The 17,675-nt window shown below is 46.3% G+C and overlaps 1 protein-coding gene across 5 annotated transcripts in view; it reads left to right on the plus strand.

Annotated features, from left to right (window-relative positions):
• The window catches only part of TMEM108 (transmembrane protein 108), a 167,420-nt gene extending 152,998 nt beyond the window's left edge, over positions 1-14,422 (plus strand). For all 5 annotated transcript variants that reach the window (XM_055805466.1, XM_027793585.2, XM_027793586.2 and 2 more), the window contains 3 exons: positions 2,345-3,457; positions 12,219-12,373; positions 14,081-14,422. In XM_055805466.1, coding sequence (XP_055661441.1) covers positions 2,345-3,457; positions 12,219-12,373; positions 14,081-14,203 — 1,391 coding nt within the window. In that variant the 3' untranslated portion in view covers positions 14,204-14,422. The remainder of the gene's footprint in view (positions 1-2,344; positions 3,458-12,218; positions 12,374-14,080) is intronic.
• The last annotated feature ends 3,253 nt before the right edge of the window (positions 14,423-17,675 follow it).

The raw sequence follows: 17,675 nt of genomic DNA on the forward strand, positions 1-17,675 counted from the left end.
TCTGCATGTGAGCTGTGAGAGAAATTAGTTACACAAAGAACATCCAAAAACTTTAGCAGGCATTACAATCATTATAATCTAGTATCTCATAAGACCTGCCAATGCACTTCATCTTGTGTGCTCAGAACAGCAGGCCTAAAGTATCCTGAAACATTATCTTCACACACCAAATCCAAAATAAATTGTCATCCTTTCCTCTTTGAATTTGTTTGGTGGCAGCAACTTGTCTTGGCATGAAATATTAGCCATATGGACACTAGAATATCTGCTTTGACCTTGACCTCAGAATAAGTGCTGCCAAAAGTGTGAAGATAACTCCTGTCTTTCATTTCCAAGAGTGATGCTCCATGAGTATAGCGTGATCTGCTCTGCTGTTTGCATCTCAGTGTACAGAAATTTATTTTTTTTTTTTTTACTAGGTGTGTTCTGCTAAGAACATATTGTGTGGCTGGCTAGGAACTGGTAAGCAGTATCCCAGGTGATGGTTTATTTGGCAGAGATATTTATTTGAGAAATAACAAAAACAAAAACAACCCCCCCAAAAAAAAACCAACCAAAAAAAGGAGCTAATTTTAGCATCATGGGAAGTGCACTGCTTGTAATTGGCTCTCGCTGTGTTCACCAGTGTTTTCATCTTCTGGATGCTCTGCAAAGTAACAGGAGGCTGGGGGCAAGATGGGGTGAATTTTCTCAGTTGCAGAGCTCTGCTCTGTTCTGGTTCAGAGGTGATGGTTAGTGATCAAAGCAGAGCATTTAGCTGGGAAAGAAGAATAGGTACTCCTCCTTTGGTGAGTTTTTGCTACATTTATTGCACCGCTTGCGAATGGGTGTGAATGATGCACAGGACTTGGGATAAACACATTTCATGGCATTTGCATCTGCCAAATGTGCAGCAGAGCCCTAGGGCCCAGTGGACACCTAATCAGAGATCTTCTTTCACTTTCCCAAGTCCCTGTCTTCCTTTTCTGCTGGTGCCCATAACGTATACCCAAGTAGGGTAGAAGTAAAAGGCATAATCGCTCACAGAGAAAGCTGGCAAGCCTGGGAAGGGTGGAGAAGGGGGCAGGAAGGCACTCCATAGTCTTGGCTGGAAGATGATCATTACCCAGTTTGGAGTCCTGCAGCTTTGACGAACTCATCTCTCTGATTTGTTAAGGCTGTGACAACGTTTTTCACCTTGACACCACTGGTTGAAATTCACACTAGCACAGTGCTAATGATGCCATCTGATGATGCTCAGCGGACTGTGCAAAATGGATTTATTCTGTGTGCTTCCTAGTGGGCAGAGATCCACATTACACTCGACAGCTTCAACATATGGAAATGGTGACGTGTGATTGATGTGGTCCCTGCAGGTCACGCTAACTCACGGTGTATTAGCCCTGCGTCCCGGGGAGGCTTATGCTACTGCAGCTGCCCACGTCCATTATCTGGATTAGGAATAAATGGAAGAATGGATGTTCCCAGCGGTGTGAATCTGGCACCTCGTGAAATAATGTGCACTACTGAGGGTAGCGCGAGGCAAATTTCACACAATCCAATCGCACAGCACATGTGAGCACAGAACAGGTTACAACCAAACATTTGTATATGGGTGAGAAGGGTGGTTCTGTTAGATTTGAGTCAGATCCCTAGTAATCATGTGGCTTTTTAAAACGGCTGCAGTAGCTATGTTTTCTTGTTCATTTTTATCATTTGGACATTTTCCACGTCTCAGATTCTAAAATAAATGACTAGATGTTCCAAAGTTGCTAAGTAAAGGATGGCATATATAACCCAAGAAGCCCTCTGATCAGACATCCCTTCTTGACCTAATTTTTGGCTAGGGCTAAGCAGCTGGTCTCTCAAAAAACAGATTGCTTAATGGCACCCAGGACTGGAGGCAGCCAAATTTAGGGTTTTTCAGCCAAAGGGATGAGCAGACTAAGGCTTCCTATAATGATACAGACATGCATGTGGAGGCCTGCCTGGCCAAAACAAAAATGAAAATGTCTTTTGTTTCTACCCCTAAAGAGTAGGATGCTTTGTAGCTTCTACAGGGAAATCACCTGCTTATGGCATTTCAAGGGACTCTCCTGAGGCCATACTGCAACCTTGTCTCCCTTTGCCACAGAGATTCCCTGCAATCTTCCCATTCCCACCTCACTGCTCCCGCAGCCGCGGGGCCACCACAGCCCCTGCAGATTTTCCTGCTTTCCCAGAGAAGCCAACAAAATTGGATACTAACTCTTCTGTCCTTCTGCAGAAAACGGAAGATATTTCTTACTGCCAGATGTGCAAGCCTGTTCCCTGTCGGCTGGTCCCTCCCTGGTGTCTCACCCTCTCCCTGTGCTTTTTCCTCCAGGTGTTCTACTGATCTTGGCACTGACAGAAGAGCTGGTGTTTTCTGTTCAGGTACTGTCTCCCACTGTCTCCTCCTCTCAGGGCTTCCCAATGGACACTACCACTACCACAGCCATGGGAGCAACACCTCGCCACAAAGACCACCACGTGGCAGAGCCCCTTCCCACAACTGCTCACACCATTCCCCATCCTGTCAGCTTGGCGGAGAAAGCCCCTTCCACCGGGCAAAAGCAAGTGAGCAGCCCTCACATCAGTGAAAAGGAAACGTATCATTTATACAACCAGAGTGCTTTGTACTCGGGACAGACTCGCCCCAAGGGGAAAATATTCCAGGTTTTCAAAGGCAACTTCACAGAGTCCTCAGAGCCTTACCTAAAGACCACCCTGCACTCTCCCTTCCCTACCCTGAGGAGCCCTTTCACAGACCACCCGTTTCAGTCCCAGACCGCAGCATCCAGCGATCCAAATGGCACGGGGCTGGCAAGAACTACACACTCAGACCCTTCTCCCCACCGCAACGCCTCGGGAAGCCTTAGGGAAGCAGAGCGAGGGGACGGGGCCGAGCTAGTGGTGCAGGAGGCAGATTTTGCCACCACAACTGCTGGACCATCAACTGATCCTGAAGCAGTGTCGGTGCCTTTTAAACCCACCCGCTACGGCGTGTGGGATATGCTGAGCAAAAACAACTCTTGGGTAACCTTGAATCTCAGTACAAACGTCCCTCTGTTTGCTGGCCCTGGATCTGCAACAGCAGCAGCGGGTCACTCGGTTCAGACCAGTTTCGACGTCAGCGTCTCCTCCCTGGCAGCAGGAGACCCCAAGGGACCTGCTCCAACACAGCATGGCGTGGTGACTAACACAACCTTGCTAGGCAGGGCTCTCTCTGCAGCACCTGCCACAAGGTTGTCCAGCTCCCTTTCCACAGCTGGCTCCACCGCCACCGGGAACTTCCTGAACAGACTGGTTCCTGCTGGGACCTGGAAACCCGGGGTGCAAGGAAACATCTCCCATGTCACCGAGGGGGACAAACCCCAGCACAGAGCAACCATCTGTCTCAGCAAGATGGACATTGCCTGGATCATCTTGGCTATCAGCGTACCTATATCTTCATGTTGTAAGTTAATTGCTGCTTTATTTTGCTTTTTCTTTCCTTAAAATTCAGATTTCGGCTCGTGATTCAAGGAGGTGGAGAGCTAACGGAGACAGGGCAGCTTGAGGTGGATGAGAAGCAATCACTAGACAGGGATCACATTCACTGACCAAAGTGCTTCGCTTCAAAATGCAGGGCCAAAATGTTTGTGCTCAAAGCATATACTTGTTCTGTTGCTATTAGAAATCACTTTGGGGCCCTCCATTTGAGGGTGTGACACAAGGCTGAAAAACTCTAGAAGGTGAAGCAGCTTTACTTCAAGGCATTTAAGCTGGTAATGAAAAATTGTGCAAGTCTTTAATCTAGAAACCGCTATATGCTGCCCTGGATTTTCAACTGGATTTGAAAAGCCTATTCCTAACCCAAAGTATTAATGACAGTTGTAATGACTAATACCTTAGGAAACACCAGTTTTCCCATGCGATAGAATATTTCATTGCAGGCAATTTGTAAACTATCAGACTTTAAAGTCTGATAATCAGAGTGCCGGTTTCCTCCATTTTAATTCCAATTTTGCAGCTGTTGAAGGAGAAGGAAGAATTTTAAATCCTGGCCTTCAGACACCAGGATTCAGCCACAGAGAGGACCAGGGCAGGTTGGGTTCCCAGAGCTGGCTTAGGGTCTTGTCATTTGCCTAAGCTACAAAAAGCACATGAGAAACAATGAGGAAGCTTGTGAGTGGATGCTGATGTGTCCCCTGCTTAGCAGGGTTATATCACCAAGGTAGGACAACATACGCTCTGGGCTTTCACTGTTGTGGGGTGTGATTGTGCTGCTTTGTCTGGAGTGAAACAAAACCAAACGTTTCCCAGCCTTTGCTGCCTGAGGAAATATTAAAGGGGAGCAGCCAACAATATTGTGTGTTAATTCAGTTATTTACATCTACTAGCTGTTCTGAGGACAAGGCTAGATAAGCTGACTGGGAGAGTCTTGCACACAGCTTACTCCTGCCAAAAAGGACAGTGCTGCTGTCCCCTGCTGTCTCTGGGGCGCAGCCACCTGATCTTGCGCCTCTCCTTCTGCCCAGGCCTGACTGACACTTCCCTGAGACACTTCCAGATTGCTGAAGTGGCCAAAAAGTGCTCGCTTTTCTCTTTGGCACTTTCTGTCCACCCAGTGAGTTGAATCAGCTCCCTGCAGGGTCAGGTGAGCGTGAGACGTGGAGTGGATGAGGCTGCAGGAACATACACCTGGAGGGGCAGCCACGCTAATCCTTTCAGCAGCTGCAAATTCTTGGATTGGCTCAGCGTCTCGGTTAGGCTTGTCCCTTCTGCTGTTGTCAACGTGGTTAAAACCACGGGTGAGAACAAAGCTTAAACCTAAAAGATGGAAAACCAAAATAAAGATAAACCAAAGCAGAAGTGTGCATAGATACATCTGCAAAAGATGGAGAGGAGAAACTGGGTTATAGCACATGATGAGAAGCAGTGATATTTGATGATTTTACAAACAGCCTTGTCTTATCAATCAGTAGAAATAGAGGATGAAATAAATTCTTCCAAGCATTATTTTTTCGGCCAATATTCAGAAAGGAAGGTGATCCTAATGGAAAGTGTCCAAACAAAATAAACCACAAAATACAATACCATACAACACAAGCATAGGAAGCATAACTAGTGTGTACACTGGTGTATTCTGCCTGCAGTGTGCCACATATGAGCTAATAAGTAATGATAGTTGTTATTTTTATTAATAACAATAATAATAGGAGTCTGTTGGCAGGACTTCTAACGCACTATTCATTAAATAGTGGTGTTTAACCTTTTCTTCTTATCATGTGTGCCATAACAGTATGTGTTCATATGGCTGTGTCTGTTCTGTTTCTTATCTTTATAAGCTACATTTTTTAAAAAGGCAAATGTTATTTTGAAAATTATCTATACCAGCTCTAATATATCTGAGTGTTTAAATGATGCAGATATTTAAGTCCTGCTTTGAGGACCAGATTTCTGAGGATGGTCTTCAGTGGGACTCTCCTTTTAAAATCTGGGGATCCTCAGACATATTTCAGAGTTTAAAAGACTGGCAGGTAGGCTTTTAACTGGGATTTTTTTGGATCTGGCTGAAGTGCCTAGGGAATTGCTTTCATCCAAAAGTTATGCCGTTAAACTATTCCATGGTAAGTGCTGTTGTACAGGCATAAGTTATTCCTAGAGGAGAAGAAAAAGAAGTTACAACAACTTAAAGCATTTTTACCCAGATGCACATGCATCGGCCATGGCTCCCCTCTGTGCTGCACACTGGAGGGGCACTTTCTGTCCTGGCCCTCGGGCAGCTGCGTGCCTTCGGCAGGGTGCGCGGTGCGCGGTGCAGTCCGGGGTGTGCAGGGGACTGTCGCCACCTCCCGGGCACAAGCGCCTGCAGCTGAGGACAGAGCTGGCATTCACTTCTGGTCTAGGGGGGGCTGATGCTAAGAGGCGGTCGAAGCGTACAGCCCTTTGGATTTCATTTCATCTTCAAGGCATGAAAATGCTCTCACAGCTGCTGTGGGCATGGACTGGGAAAACACTGTCCTGCCCCCGCCTTGGCATGCTGAAAGGTGGAGGCATCTCCGACATCAAGACTCGGCCCCATGCTTTTAAATATCTGATCTGCCTTAGGAGGGAACAACCACGGGGAAAGTCACGGAGGGCTCCGATCATGGGAGGCTGGAAGTTATTGCTACCCCGGAGCTGCAAGCTGGCAGCTCTGTGCTCGGGCTGGCACCCTCAAGGCTGCTGGCCAGAGCCACCAAGGGGGGCGGTGAGCCCTGAGCTGCTGCTGGGACATCTGTGAGAAGGGATAAGGCCCTGCACCAGGCAGAGAGGCAGCCCCAAGGCAGGGAAGTTAGCAACAAACCCTGGAAAGGAGTGGAGGGAGGTGAGGAGAGGCGACCAGAGCCTGTGCGCAGCTGCAGAGCTGCAGGAATCTAATGAACTCGGCTCCCTCCTCCTGCTAATGAGCAGTGCCCCTCAGCCAGCTCGCTGACCTCGGGGCTGTTGCCAGAGCCCTTGCAGAGCTACGCAGTGGCCGGTGCATCTCTCCTCTGCCAGGAGCCCTGGTACCTTTCCCTGGAATCCCTCCCCTGCACGAGGAGTGTAGCGAGGAGGCTGGAAAAGCCTTCTTTCTCAGGGGGCTTCTGGGCACGGCTTGTGCTGCCCCACACCACCATGCTGCAGAAACATGTCTGTCCCTCTCGAACGCCTGGTGCAGTAGGGCCCCGCACACTGCTTGCTGTCACATCTTTTATTGACAGGCACCTGTTAAATGAAAACCTGTGGGCATTTTAACTTCCGTAGCAGGGGAAGTGACCTGCTGGAGAGTGACTGCAGGAGCCCTTGGCTCTTCGTCCCCACTGCAAGAAATGCCTGGGATGCTGCGCTTCTTGCAGAAGAAAGACCCCACTGGGGCTCCTCGCTGGCCCATCCCTGCCATGGGGATTTGCATCTAAGAGCAGGAAGCAGCAGAAGCTTTGTTCAGCATCGTTGTGCTCTGGCATCTGAGCCCCACTGTGGACTGGCAGGTCCTGCCAGCCATGCTGGTAGCACAGCTCAGTGGCTATAGCACTAGCCTGAAGACCTGGGCCTCAGGAGCTTGCCTACTGAACTAAGAGATGGGGTTTAGCCTCCCCGTCCTTACAGTATCTTTTTCTTTAAGAATGCATAGGTTTCTGAGTCCCACTGAAATCCCTTAAAATGCTGGCCAGAAAAGTGATGCTTTGAATAGGAATGCTTGAGCCATGTCTGCTCTGTGAACCTGGGGAAATCATTTCACCTTTTGCTGCTTCAGTTTCATGATACAAACAACAGGGGTAATGTTGCTAATGCTATTTAACGGCTGCAAAATGGAGGATTCTGTATCATTGCATTCCCAGAAAAGCAGTCGTATATAACACTGATATCTGTATTTTATGCATGTCACAGTTTGAGTTGGTTTTGTGGTGTCCTTCAGGCAGCCTTGAACATTTTTGTGCACATGCAGTTATGTGTGTGTGGCTGCCAGCCTCTGCAGTGCAGAACAAGACACAATATGAACTCTTTTTAAAACCCAATATCCCGGTCCTTGGGCTCCCAGTACTTACATCTCTGTAATTACAGAATGGCACGATAAAATGTAGAAGAACAGAAACTTGCAAATCAGATGCACAGAAGTCAATTCATTCAGTCAGTTCTGCTGACACAGGAAAACACGAGAGGAAGGCTGAGCCTCTGAACACAGGCGTCAGCAGAACTCAAAGAATATATGAAGAATTGCCTTGGACCTAACCCCACTTAGATCGCATTTCATGCACTGGGATGCTTTCCAAAATTATCTCACCCATTTTCTCTATCACAAAGCCTACAAATGTTTGCGTCCTTGTCTGAAGCGGGAGAGATCCCAAGCCCTGAGTCTAATCCCCAGGTGAGAGCTCAGGCTGAGCTGGAGAAGAGCATCCTGTCTCCAGATGTAAGCAGTCACGGTCGATAACCAAACCCATTGTGATACCTTTATCATGGCTAAGGCTGTTCTACTATAGATGGCCACGGTAAACAAGGGAAATCGAAAGAAATATGGAAAAACCTCTATTTTAGTAAACGAGGCAAGGATTCAATAGAAACTTCATTTATGTTATGATCTACAGGCATAGGGAGAAGTAAATGAACATCCTTCGGTCTGAGTATTTCCTGACTTTTAAGCGCTTGCAATATTCAGGTTTGTTAACATTGTGTTTTACATGGGAGCTGGAGAGTGGGGCATGGGGCTCCGCAGCTATATAAGATTGGTAAAATATTTAATCGAGTTGAAAAGAAAGACAGAAGACTATCAGGAAACTGTAGGGAGTTGGTATGATCTCATTACACTGCATTTATGAAGCCGGTATTGAATATGGTGTATAATCCTGGTGGTTTATGTTTAAAAAAGAAAGCACTGGAAGAGTAGAAAAGAGCCATTTGAATGATTTAAGAGCTGAGACATCTTGTGTCACCAAGTAGTCCAAGAAAAGGCTGAAGCCCACATATATAGGGGACATTTCTGATAGCATAGTGGAAACTTTTAATAAAAAAAAGCAAAAGCAGATTGAGGAAGTGGCGGCTGAAGCTGGAGGTATTTAGACAACAAGGGGAATGTAAACATGTTGCCACAACAGAAATTAAGCATTGAAACAAACTTTGTGGGGATGGATTCGTTATCCGGTCACTCCATGTCCTTAAATGAAGGTGGATATTTTCCCATGAGATAGGCTGTACCTTAAATGCAGCTTGTGGTTAACAGGTGAAAGTCTCCTGGTTGAGCAGGTGTCGTGCAGTTGAGAGTATATGACAGATATGTTCCCAACAGCCTAGAAACCTGTAAATCTGTGAGAATCTCATTTCTCCCATTTGCGGGATGTATTAAGTCTTGTTTCGTGGGTAGGGGGGACAGATAATGCAGTTGTAATTTGCCTTGGGGTCAGAAAGAGGCCAGCATCATAGCTGGAGCTTAACAGCTCAGCCCCTGAATGTGTGGGTTGACTTTTCTCCCTCCAGACTAGCCACAGGTCAAAGCATATGAGTTAGAAATGCTTCTGAGCTCCCTGAACCTCCAGTGTCCACAAAATTGCACAGAGCCCTGCTATTTCCTAACATGTATCATCATCTTTGTATGTAGAACTTCAGGCTGACACAGGGACAGCACTGAAGTGTCATTCTCGGGGCACTAGCTATTGAGCAGGCAAAGGGAAAAGTTCGTCTAACTTTTCAGACGCGAGTCCTTGAAAACCAGAGAAGTTAGCCTTCTTCCTGCCTGAAGGGTTGGCCAGCTCTGAAACAGAGGTGATATACATGGCAGCGCTGAACAACAGCACTTTCTCGTCCTTATGAGGACATGACATAATGTACCAGGAAGGATAAGCAGGCTATTGCAGCTACTGTTTCTCTCTTCAGCTCTGTTGTTGTTATTGCCATTTCTCCCTTCTAGACCATCTCTGCCCTCTGTGTATTTCATCCATTTAATATGTCCTTGCTGGCCATCGCAACTGTCTTTCTGGAAAGAATTTTTTTCTGTAATACACATAATTCTAGTCATAGGAGCAAATAGATTTCTAAGAATATTTGTAAAGCTGTACCCCATTCATAGTATTGTTCTGGAAGTGAGCGGTCCTGTGTTAGCTACGTTAATTTCACTAAAATATGCCCCCAAAGGGTAGATAATATGAGATGAAAAGGGAACAGCCTCATTCCAGCGCTGCTGTCCTCTCTGTCCCTCTTAAATCAGGTCTCCTCATCTTTGAATTGGGGCAGCTTAGGTAAATAGCCTTCTGCTAAAATATGTTATATTCAAGGAGGCTCAGGAACCCATTTTCCAGTGTCTTCCATCCGTTTGCTTGTGTGTGCGCTAATGTTAGAGGGCAAGAGTGTAATTAACGGAGAGAGCATTATTGCCTTAGAGCAGCCATATCTGCACATGGCAAGGCCATTTCCTGCTGGAAGAAGCAGAGTTCTCGACTCAGTGTCACCGGCTTTCCAGCCCATAAAACCCAAATCTGATACTTCTCTGTCAGCAGTCACAATGTTTTGTAAGCTGTAAAACCTCAGGTTTTCAAAATACTTGCACAGTGGTAGAGTTGGCTTTACTGGGGCTCTCATATCCTCAGGCACCTTCAAAAAACGCTCCGTGCCTTAAGGAGTACCAAAAGGTCTGTTGGATCTCACCAGCAGTGGGGAAGACTAAATGTAGGTCCTGCTTCACTTTCTAATCTTAACAAGCCTGCAGGCTGGGCTGGGACACAGAGAGCGTAGCAGCAGAGCAGGGAGCAAAGATGTAGCCCTTCATGAGGATGAGTGTTTCCCCAGGCAGGGAGGGCAGTTCTGGCAGCCCCAACGTGGTGCCTGCCTACGGGCGCAGCAGCAGGAGTCGGGCTGTCAGCACATGAAGTTATTGGTGATAGAAAGAACGAAGCAATATGAGTCAAAGATAATAGCAAGTTTGATGGTGACCTGCTTTTCTGAAACACGCAGGAATAGTGTGGGAGATTTTTCCATTAGTTTCGGAAGATTTATACAATAAGCTCACCTTTCCCTTTGAAGAGACATAACCTGCCCGAACTCAAACCTGTTAATTTATTTTTTTCTTAGTAGCATATTGTTTTGTTTTAAATAGAGCTCTAGCCTTGCACTTTTGTATTGCCATTTTATGTGAGTAGACGGAAAAAGAATATTAGACGCATGGCATATGAGTAGCTGCAATGTTTGTCAAAACATACAAAGCAGCTTTGACCTCTCTGCAGTCTTTTCTTTCCTCTGGGCTATAATTCTAATAAATAATTTTGGCTGTAGCTGAGAAAATAATATATTTTTCTGCTTCATGAATATTTTCTCTCTTTCTTTCTACCATGAGGGGTTTAGAAATAATGGAGTGAATTTACGAGAGGGCATTCCCTATTTCACAGGTACAAATCAAACTAAGTACATGTCCAGCTACCTGTCTGTCTATATAAATCAGGCAGATTATAAGCACAACTGGTCAATTAATTCCACAGGTGTAAGGTAAGCACACAGAGCTTATGCATTACTCCTCTGAACAAACCCTTGTATGCACCTCAGCTTATGCCTGAGCCTGGACCATTGGGAGCAGTAAGTTTGTTACAGTGGGTTTGCCTGGCTTTCATAAAATTGCCAAGATTACCCATCTGAATTGCGAGAGATGACTAAACCAAAAGCAATTCCAGAAAATAACATTCAACCAGCTTTGCGTTGGGCCCACCTGCCTCGGGCGCAGTATCCTGGCATCTCTGCCGTCAATGGGTGCCTGTGGCCTTGAGACCAGACAGAAAATTGTATCAGGGAGTTTCACTTGCTGGTCACTTCATCTTCATCTTGCTTAACTGCTCTACTTTAAGCTCAAGTATTTCAGACTGCAGAAGCTTAAGTGTGCTCCACAGGTAAGAAAAAAAAGCCAGGCTCAGACACCACCAGTGCTCAGGGAAGTGTGGGGAGCAGATTATGCTTATCAGTAGATCCCACATCCTGATATGGCTGATGGAGACAGGCAGGAAAAGCCCAGCTCTGGGGTTAGTGGTACCCTGGAAGCATAAGCTACGTGGGACAGGTGCCAGAGGGGATCTCCACACCACCTCACCACTGTCTCATCCTGCTCAGGAGCCCTTGCTGGTCACTGATGTTTTGGAGCATGATCACAACGTACCCAAAATCCAAGCTATGAAGGGCAGGTGAGAGAGGCAGGAATCCGTGGCACTTCAGGGCAGAAGCTTTTGGTATTAAAGACGTGCAGCTACAAGCATTTAGGAATTTGGTATGTGAGCCTAGGACAGGTGCCTCTCACTGCCCATTTGGTAATGTGCCCTTTGCTGCAGCACCTGAACGCATTAGAAGTAGAAAAGATCTGTGCAGAGGCATCCTTTGCAGTCCCTGGGGAGAGCCCTCTGTCCTAGAGGGTCTATAAATCCCTGCTTAGGTATTAAAATAGCATCAGCTACAACACCCATACTTTCCATTAGCCACACAGCCACATCCTGAAGATTATAAACTCACATCAAAAAGAAAGTAAAACCTGTATATTCTGCCAAGCCCAAAGCCTCATCTCCTTGGCCCAGATTCTGACTTAACTGTGTGGGGTTTGTTAGGAGAGAGCTAGATCTGGCTGAGAGTGAACTGTATGAACAAAGGTCACCAGCCCTCTCCTTAAGTAATGTAAAAAACAAATCCATTGTACTGATGAGTCGTTATTGAAAGGAAATAACCACATTTTTACATGTTTCTATTGACAGCAGTTCTGCTGACAGTCTGCTGCATGAGGAGGAAGAAAAAGACATCTAACCCAGAAAACAACCTGAGCTATTGGAATAATGCTATTACCATGGACTACTTCAACAGGCATGCTGTAGAGTTACCAAGAGAGATCCAGTCGCTGGAGACTTCAGAGGTACCTCACTTGCAGAACTAGTGTCTGAAAACTGTAACTGTAGCCGTGCTGGGAGAAGGGCAGAGGAAGTCGTATTAATAACACCTTGAAATCCCTGCGCACATTCAGGGAGAGACAGCTTTTTGAGAAGGAGTTGCCCCTGTGCATGTATAATATGGGATAAATATGTTAACCACAGTGGTATTGCCACCCTGTTCCCAGCCATTGCAGATATATTCCATATTGCTGTGGGGTCATGGGAGTTAACCACCTTTTGGTGAATTTGTTCCCGGGTTTCTCTTCCTTTTGAGCCTAAGGCCAGCGTCTAGGCATACCATGACTGCTTAGGAGAGCTCTTCGGGCTGGCTTGTTACTGACAGTCAGCCCTTCTAATCTGTCTCGTGCATGTCCCACACAGCATCAGATATAGGGGTTGTGGGAGTTAGCACAAATTTTGTGCGTTTATGTCTCAGGAGCTGCCTATAGCTTCTCCAGTTCAGGGAATGAGTGTTCCCAGCATATAAGCAATCAAAACATCAGTATATGGGAGTGTGTAGTGGTGGTGTATACTCATCCTTTACTGGTTCAGTGGGATTATTCATATATGGGCAGGTGATCTTACTGATGGCCTCAGAGATAGAGAATAATAAATTTGGTTAGTTCAGAGGTATTTAAAACCTAGAAACAGTGGAGAGTTTGGGTTTATACTGAAGTAATCTTCAGATCAGCTAGCTGACTTAACTCATCTCATTAAATAAAATCTTAAAAAAAAAAGTGTTCAGAAACGAACCTGTCAGATGTGATTAGACAAGTACTCACAGTCACTTCATTAATCCCACTTTGCTGGCAATTATGTTGCTCAAACTAAGGCAGGATCTGGTCTAGACTTACCAAGAATCAAATCAATAGAACCATAGAATCGTTTAGGTTGGAAAAGACCTTAAGATCATTGAGTCCAACCCTTAACCTAGTACTGCCAAGTCCAGCACTAAACCATGTCCCTAAGCACCACATCTGCAGGTCTTTTAAATACCTCCAGGGATGGTGACTCAACCACTTCCCTGGGCAGCCTGTTCCAGCGCTTGACAACCCTTTTGGTGGAGACATTTTTCCTAATAGCCAATCTAAACCTCTCCTGGCACAACTTGAGGCTGTTTCCTCTTGACCAGTGATAGACCTACTGACATGTGGAATGGTCTCCAAAAGCTGTCATCTGAGTCATTTAAACCTGATCGGAACATGACTGAACTGCAGCGTGCTCAGTTAGCTTGGAACCGTATATGTGGCTTTCTGACCTTAAAAAGAAGCTGAAAATGCATCTTTGAAGAGTCAAAGCCAACTGATAGAGAGGAAACTGTTGCAATGCATCGTGAAAGTGGAAAAAAAGATATCAAAAAAGAAACATGAAAGCTCAAATTCTGCTAAGGGACCTGAAGTTTGGTGCATCTGACTTCTGTGTCCCCAGACTGAGAAAGAATCAGCGTGACTATCAGAGGAGCTCTTCACTCGCATCTCCTACTGCCTGAAGAAGCTCTCCAAACTGGCTCACCAAACTTAGCTCTCCGGGAGCCCGAGCCCCCAAAATTCAGGCACTTTTGGAGGATTGGGAGAAGTGATAAAAATAGCAGTTGATTCCTCACATGCATTTGCACAGGGCAGCGGAATGCCCTGGTGTGCTCGTGGAGGGTTAGGGGTGTGAAGTGCTCACCCTGTTTCTCTTTCTCCTAGGACCACCTCTCTGAGCCGCGCTCCCCTGCCAATGGCGACTACCGTGACAGCGGGATGGTCCTTGTGAACCCCTTCTGTCAAGAAACACTATTTGTAGGACACGAGCAAGTCTCTGAAATATGACCCCACAGCTGCCCACGTACTGCAGTTTCATCTCTAATGTCTCCAAATTATAAATAAATATATATATTATAAATATAACCTTTGTGTAACCCTGAATTACAAGAAATGTTTTCAGCTTTTCTTTTGTCCCTCAGAATTGTCAGCCCCTTTTTTATAAGTGTGGTAAAACTTTACAGAACAAACTGTGGCTTTATAAAATAAAGGTATTTCTAAGCAAAACACCTCTCAGGTGGGCTGTTTTCTTTGCTGTCATTTACAATCTGCTGCTAAATATACTCAGTCTGGAAAAATATGGGATAAGGCTGGGTTTGGTGGAGACAGCATGTGTTGCGTGTTGCGTACAGCGCCCTGCATCCTACGTGAGATCATTCAGCCTGGCCATGAGCGTTGCTGCTTGGTGAATGTCCCTTCTCGTACTGTAAAATGACTTCGGTCACTCCTTTCTTCTAGGCTGCAAAGCTAGAATACAAACCAGACAGGACCAGCTCAGTTGCCAGAAGCAGTCTGTACGGCTCGTGTGCCAGTCTTGTATCCTTTGAGTGACTCCAGTACCGGGATATAGAAGGGCTCACCTTTCAGAGTTCCCCTTCCAGTAGAAACCAGCCAGGGTCTGCCAGCTCAGCATGAGGAGAGAAGGGGAGCTGGGCTACAGTGGGATGATGAACAAACCTGACGTATGCATGGCATCCAGGGCCACGCAAGACACAGGCAAACCCATCAGGGTAGTAATGTTGCCCCGTGACTTTTTTATATTATCTTCTTCAGGCTTAAACAGGAGAGCCAAGTTCCAGTTTGAACTCCAATACTGTTTTACATGAGCACAGACAAGAATGACCTTTTTTCCTGCACAAATGTCATAACCATGCTGCACATTGGACTCACAGCTCCTCCACTCTGGCCCAATGAGTCAAGTCCTGAATTATTTCCTGCAGAGCAAACAGCCTCAAAAGAAGGTACATAGAGAGCCCCCTTCAAAGGAACATAAACCTCCTCTGAACTGATCAGAAATCTTGAAATCTAGTGACTAGGGACTCCCACCAATTGAATTGACCACATTTCCACTTCCCCACTGTTTTATTTATGTTCTTCGGCTGCTAGTGCCATTGAATCAAGTTTCCTCATAGCCCCCTCTCTCAGAATGTTCTTACCCCCTTAGGAATGAAAACACAGTGTTTCAGAGCAAAATGGCATTTCAGTCCTGCCCAGTTAAGCACTAGATTGCAGGCTGTAATGGTGTTAGGGGAATAGTAGGGGTGAACAAAGCTTAAATGATGGACTAAATATAGGTTGTTACAAGGAGAGGCTAACAGGAAATGATGTTGCCTAAATCAATGCTCTCTCTTTGAGTAACCCAGAACCATTACTGTGGGCTCAATTTTCAGTTTTGCTTCTGAAATTTCCTTTTTTGTATCGTTCAGCAAGTGAAATGGCCTCTGTCCTTTCAGGTCTCGGCTGGCCTCTCCACACCTCTGGCTGTCAGTCCTTGTAGATTATTTTCTACCTGCACTCCTCACTTCATCAGGAGCAGGGATTTTACGCCCTGCTCCAGCTGGCTGCTCCGTGCCACTAGGTGCTCAGGTTTATCGCTTGGTTGTGTGAAAGGGAAGTTTGAGCAGGACAGGGTTGGCATAGCATTATTAACCATATGCCTTGTTCAAGGGCAGCCACGGCTGGTACCAGAAAAGGGAATTGTAGCAGCAGCACATCTGGTCCAGCTGTTCCCACCTGCCAGCAGTGTGCTGGTGGCTGCAGTTAGTCAGAGCAACCTGACAGCTTTACTAAATGATGGCTGGAATCAACCCAAGACGCAGCTCCCCCCAGGACCAGGGGGCACAGTGGCATTGTTGTCCCTCCTTTCTCCCTGTCCCACATGTGCATGTCTACTGTGCCGAAGCACAAACCTGAATGTGGGCCACAGGCTTCCTAAAATTAGAAAATTGTAATGTTACAGGGTCTCTCCTAGGTATTTGATTTTCTGCTCAGTATCACAGAGTAAAGCACCACTTCCCTACAAGGTGACCAGGGCAGGCAGGAAGACATGGCTGTGCATGGACATGGATTGGGCTCTTTGGGAATATATCTTTTCACCATGGGATAAATGCTATGCAACATGATAGCCGTGATCCTCACGATCAAATACTAAGTGGGCTCCTGCAAATCACTGGTTGATTTGTGAGTAAAAACTTCCAGACAGTCATGCCAAGAGGGAAAGCAATCTCACGAAGACCTTCCTCTTCCATTTCAACAGGGAGGTGGAAAGAGAAAATAAGGTTACAGAGAACTAATTTCAATTCCTTGCAAAAAAGTCTGTGTTTTTACATTTGTTTTCTGTACATGGTAATTCTCTTGCAAGGTAGTTTTATTTGACACAGAGGAAGTATGCTGAAAATGTGTGTAAGAAATAGAGGAGGATTCCTCTCACTCAGCCAACACAGTTTGCTTGGTGATCCAAATGCAGAATGCCTAGAAACTAGCCAAAAATACTTGCAAAGCTGTGAGATGCTGCGCTATTCCTAGGCTTCACACAACCGGGAAACGGTGATCTGACTGTAGGCAATGCTGACTGTAGGCAGTCTCACAGTTTTCAGACTTAAAAAACAAGTGAAACAGACTCCAGCCACCAACCCGGCAAGCCAGGATTAGGCACCCGCGGAAGACGGGGATTTCTGATTTTATTCCATCTCGCCAAAGACTCACCACCGCCCCTGTACAAACCTACACCGCATTAGGGCAATGCCCAACATCAGCACATTACAGGCATGCCTACAAAGATGCACACATGGTAGTCCTACCCTGGAACAAGTCTGGCATCCTGACTGTGAAGCATCCCTGTGTGTAGGTAGAAAAAGCTATACCTGACATTGTATGGTGAAGGACCCCACCGCACCATTATTGCCACGTTATGCAGGCAAAAAGGAAGGGGCCCTTGCTGAACAGACCAAGTGCAGTTGATGTGATGTTAAACCGTTGAGCAGGTGCTTGTCCCTCATTAGAATCTGCTGGGTTTGGGGCAACGTGCCTTGGTCGAGTGGTGAAGCCAAAGCGCAGAGAAATCCAGAAACTGCAGCAGGGCCGAGGGAGCATTCGAGGCTCTGTGGCAGCAAAAGGCTGGCTCAGCTCTGCCTGGCCATGTCCCTGCTGGCTCTTCAAAAGTTTGGGTTTTGCTAACTTTAGGTAACATCTTGCCGCAGGAGACAGTCTGGAGCAAGCATGGGTGTGAGCAGCCAATGCATTTGTAACATAGGTGTAGATACCTGCGGGTATAAGGGTAGGAAATCATCTGGGTGTCAGTGTAGAAAACACTGCTGGTATTTTAACACGTACGTCGTACTGAATCCCCGTCCCGCTCTCCCTGTAAACACCATTGTGCTTCTCATCTGCCACATTTGCAGCAGCAGCAGCAGAGAGATTTCCCCTGAAATGGGATTGCTGACCCAGCGGCCGCCCAGACAATGTGACAGGCGCTCCCAGG

The sequence above is a fragment of the Falco peregrinus genome, chromosome 5, assembly GCF_023634155.1.
Source record: "Falco peregrinus isolate bFalPer1 chromosome 5, bFalPer1.pri, whole genome shotgun sequence".
NCBI classification, from domain to species: Eukaryota; Metazoa; Chordata; class Aves; order Falconiformes; family Falconidae; genus Falco; species Falco peregrinus.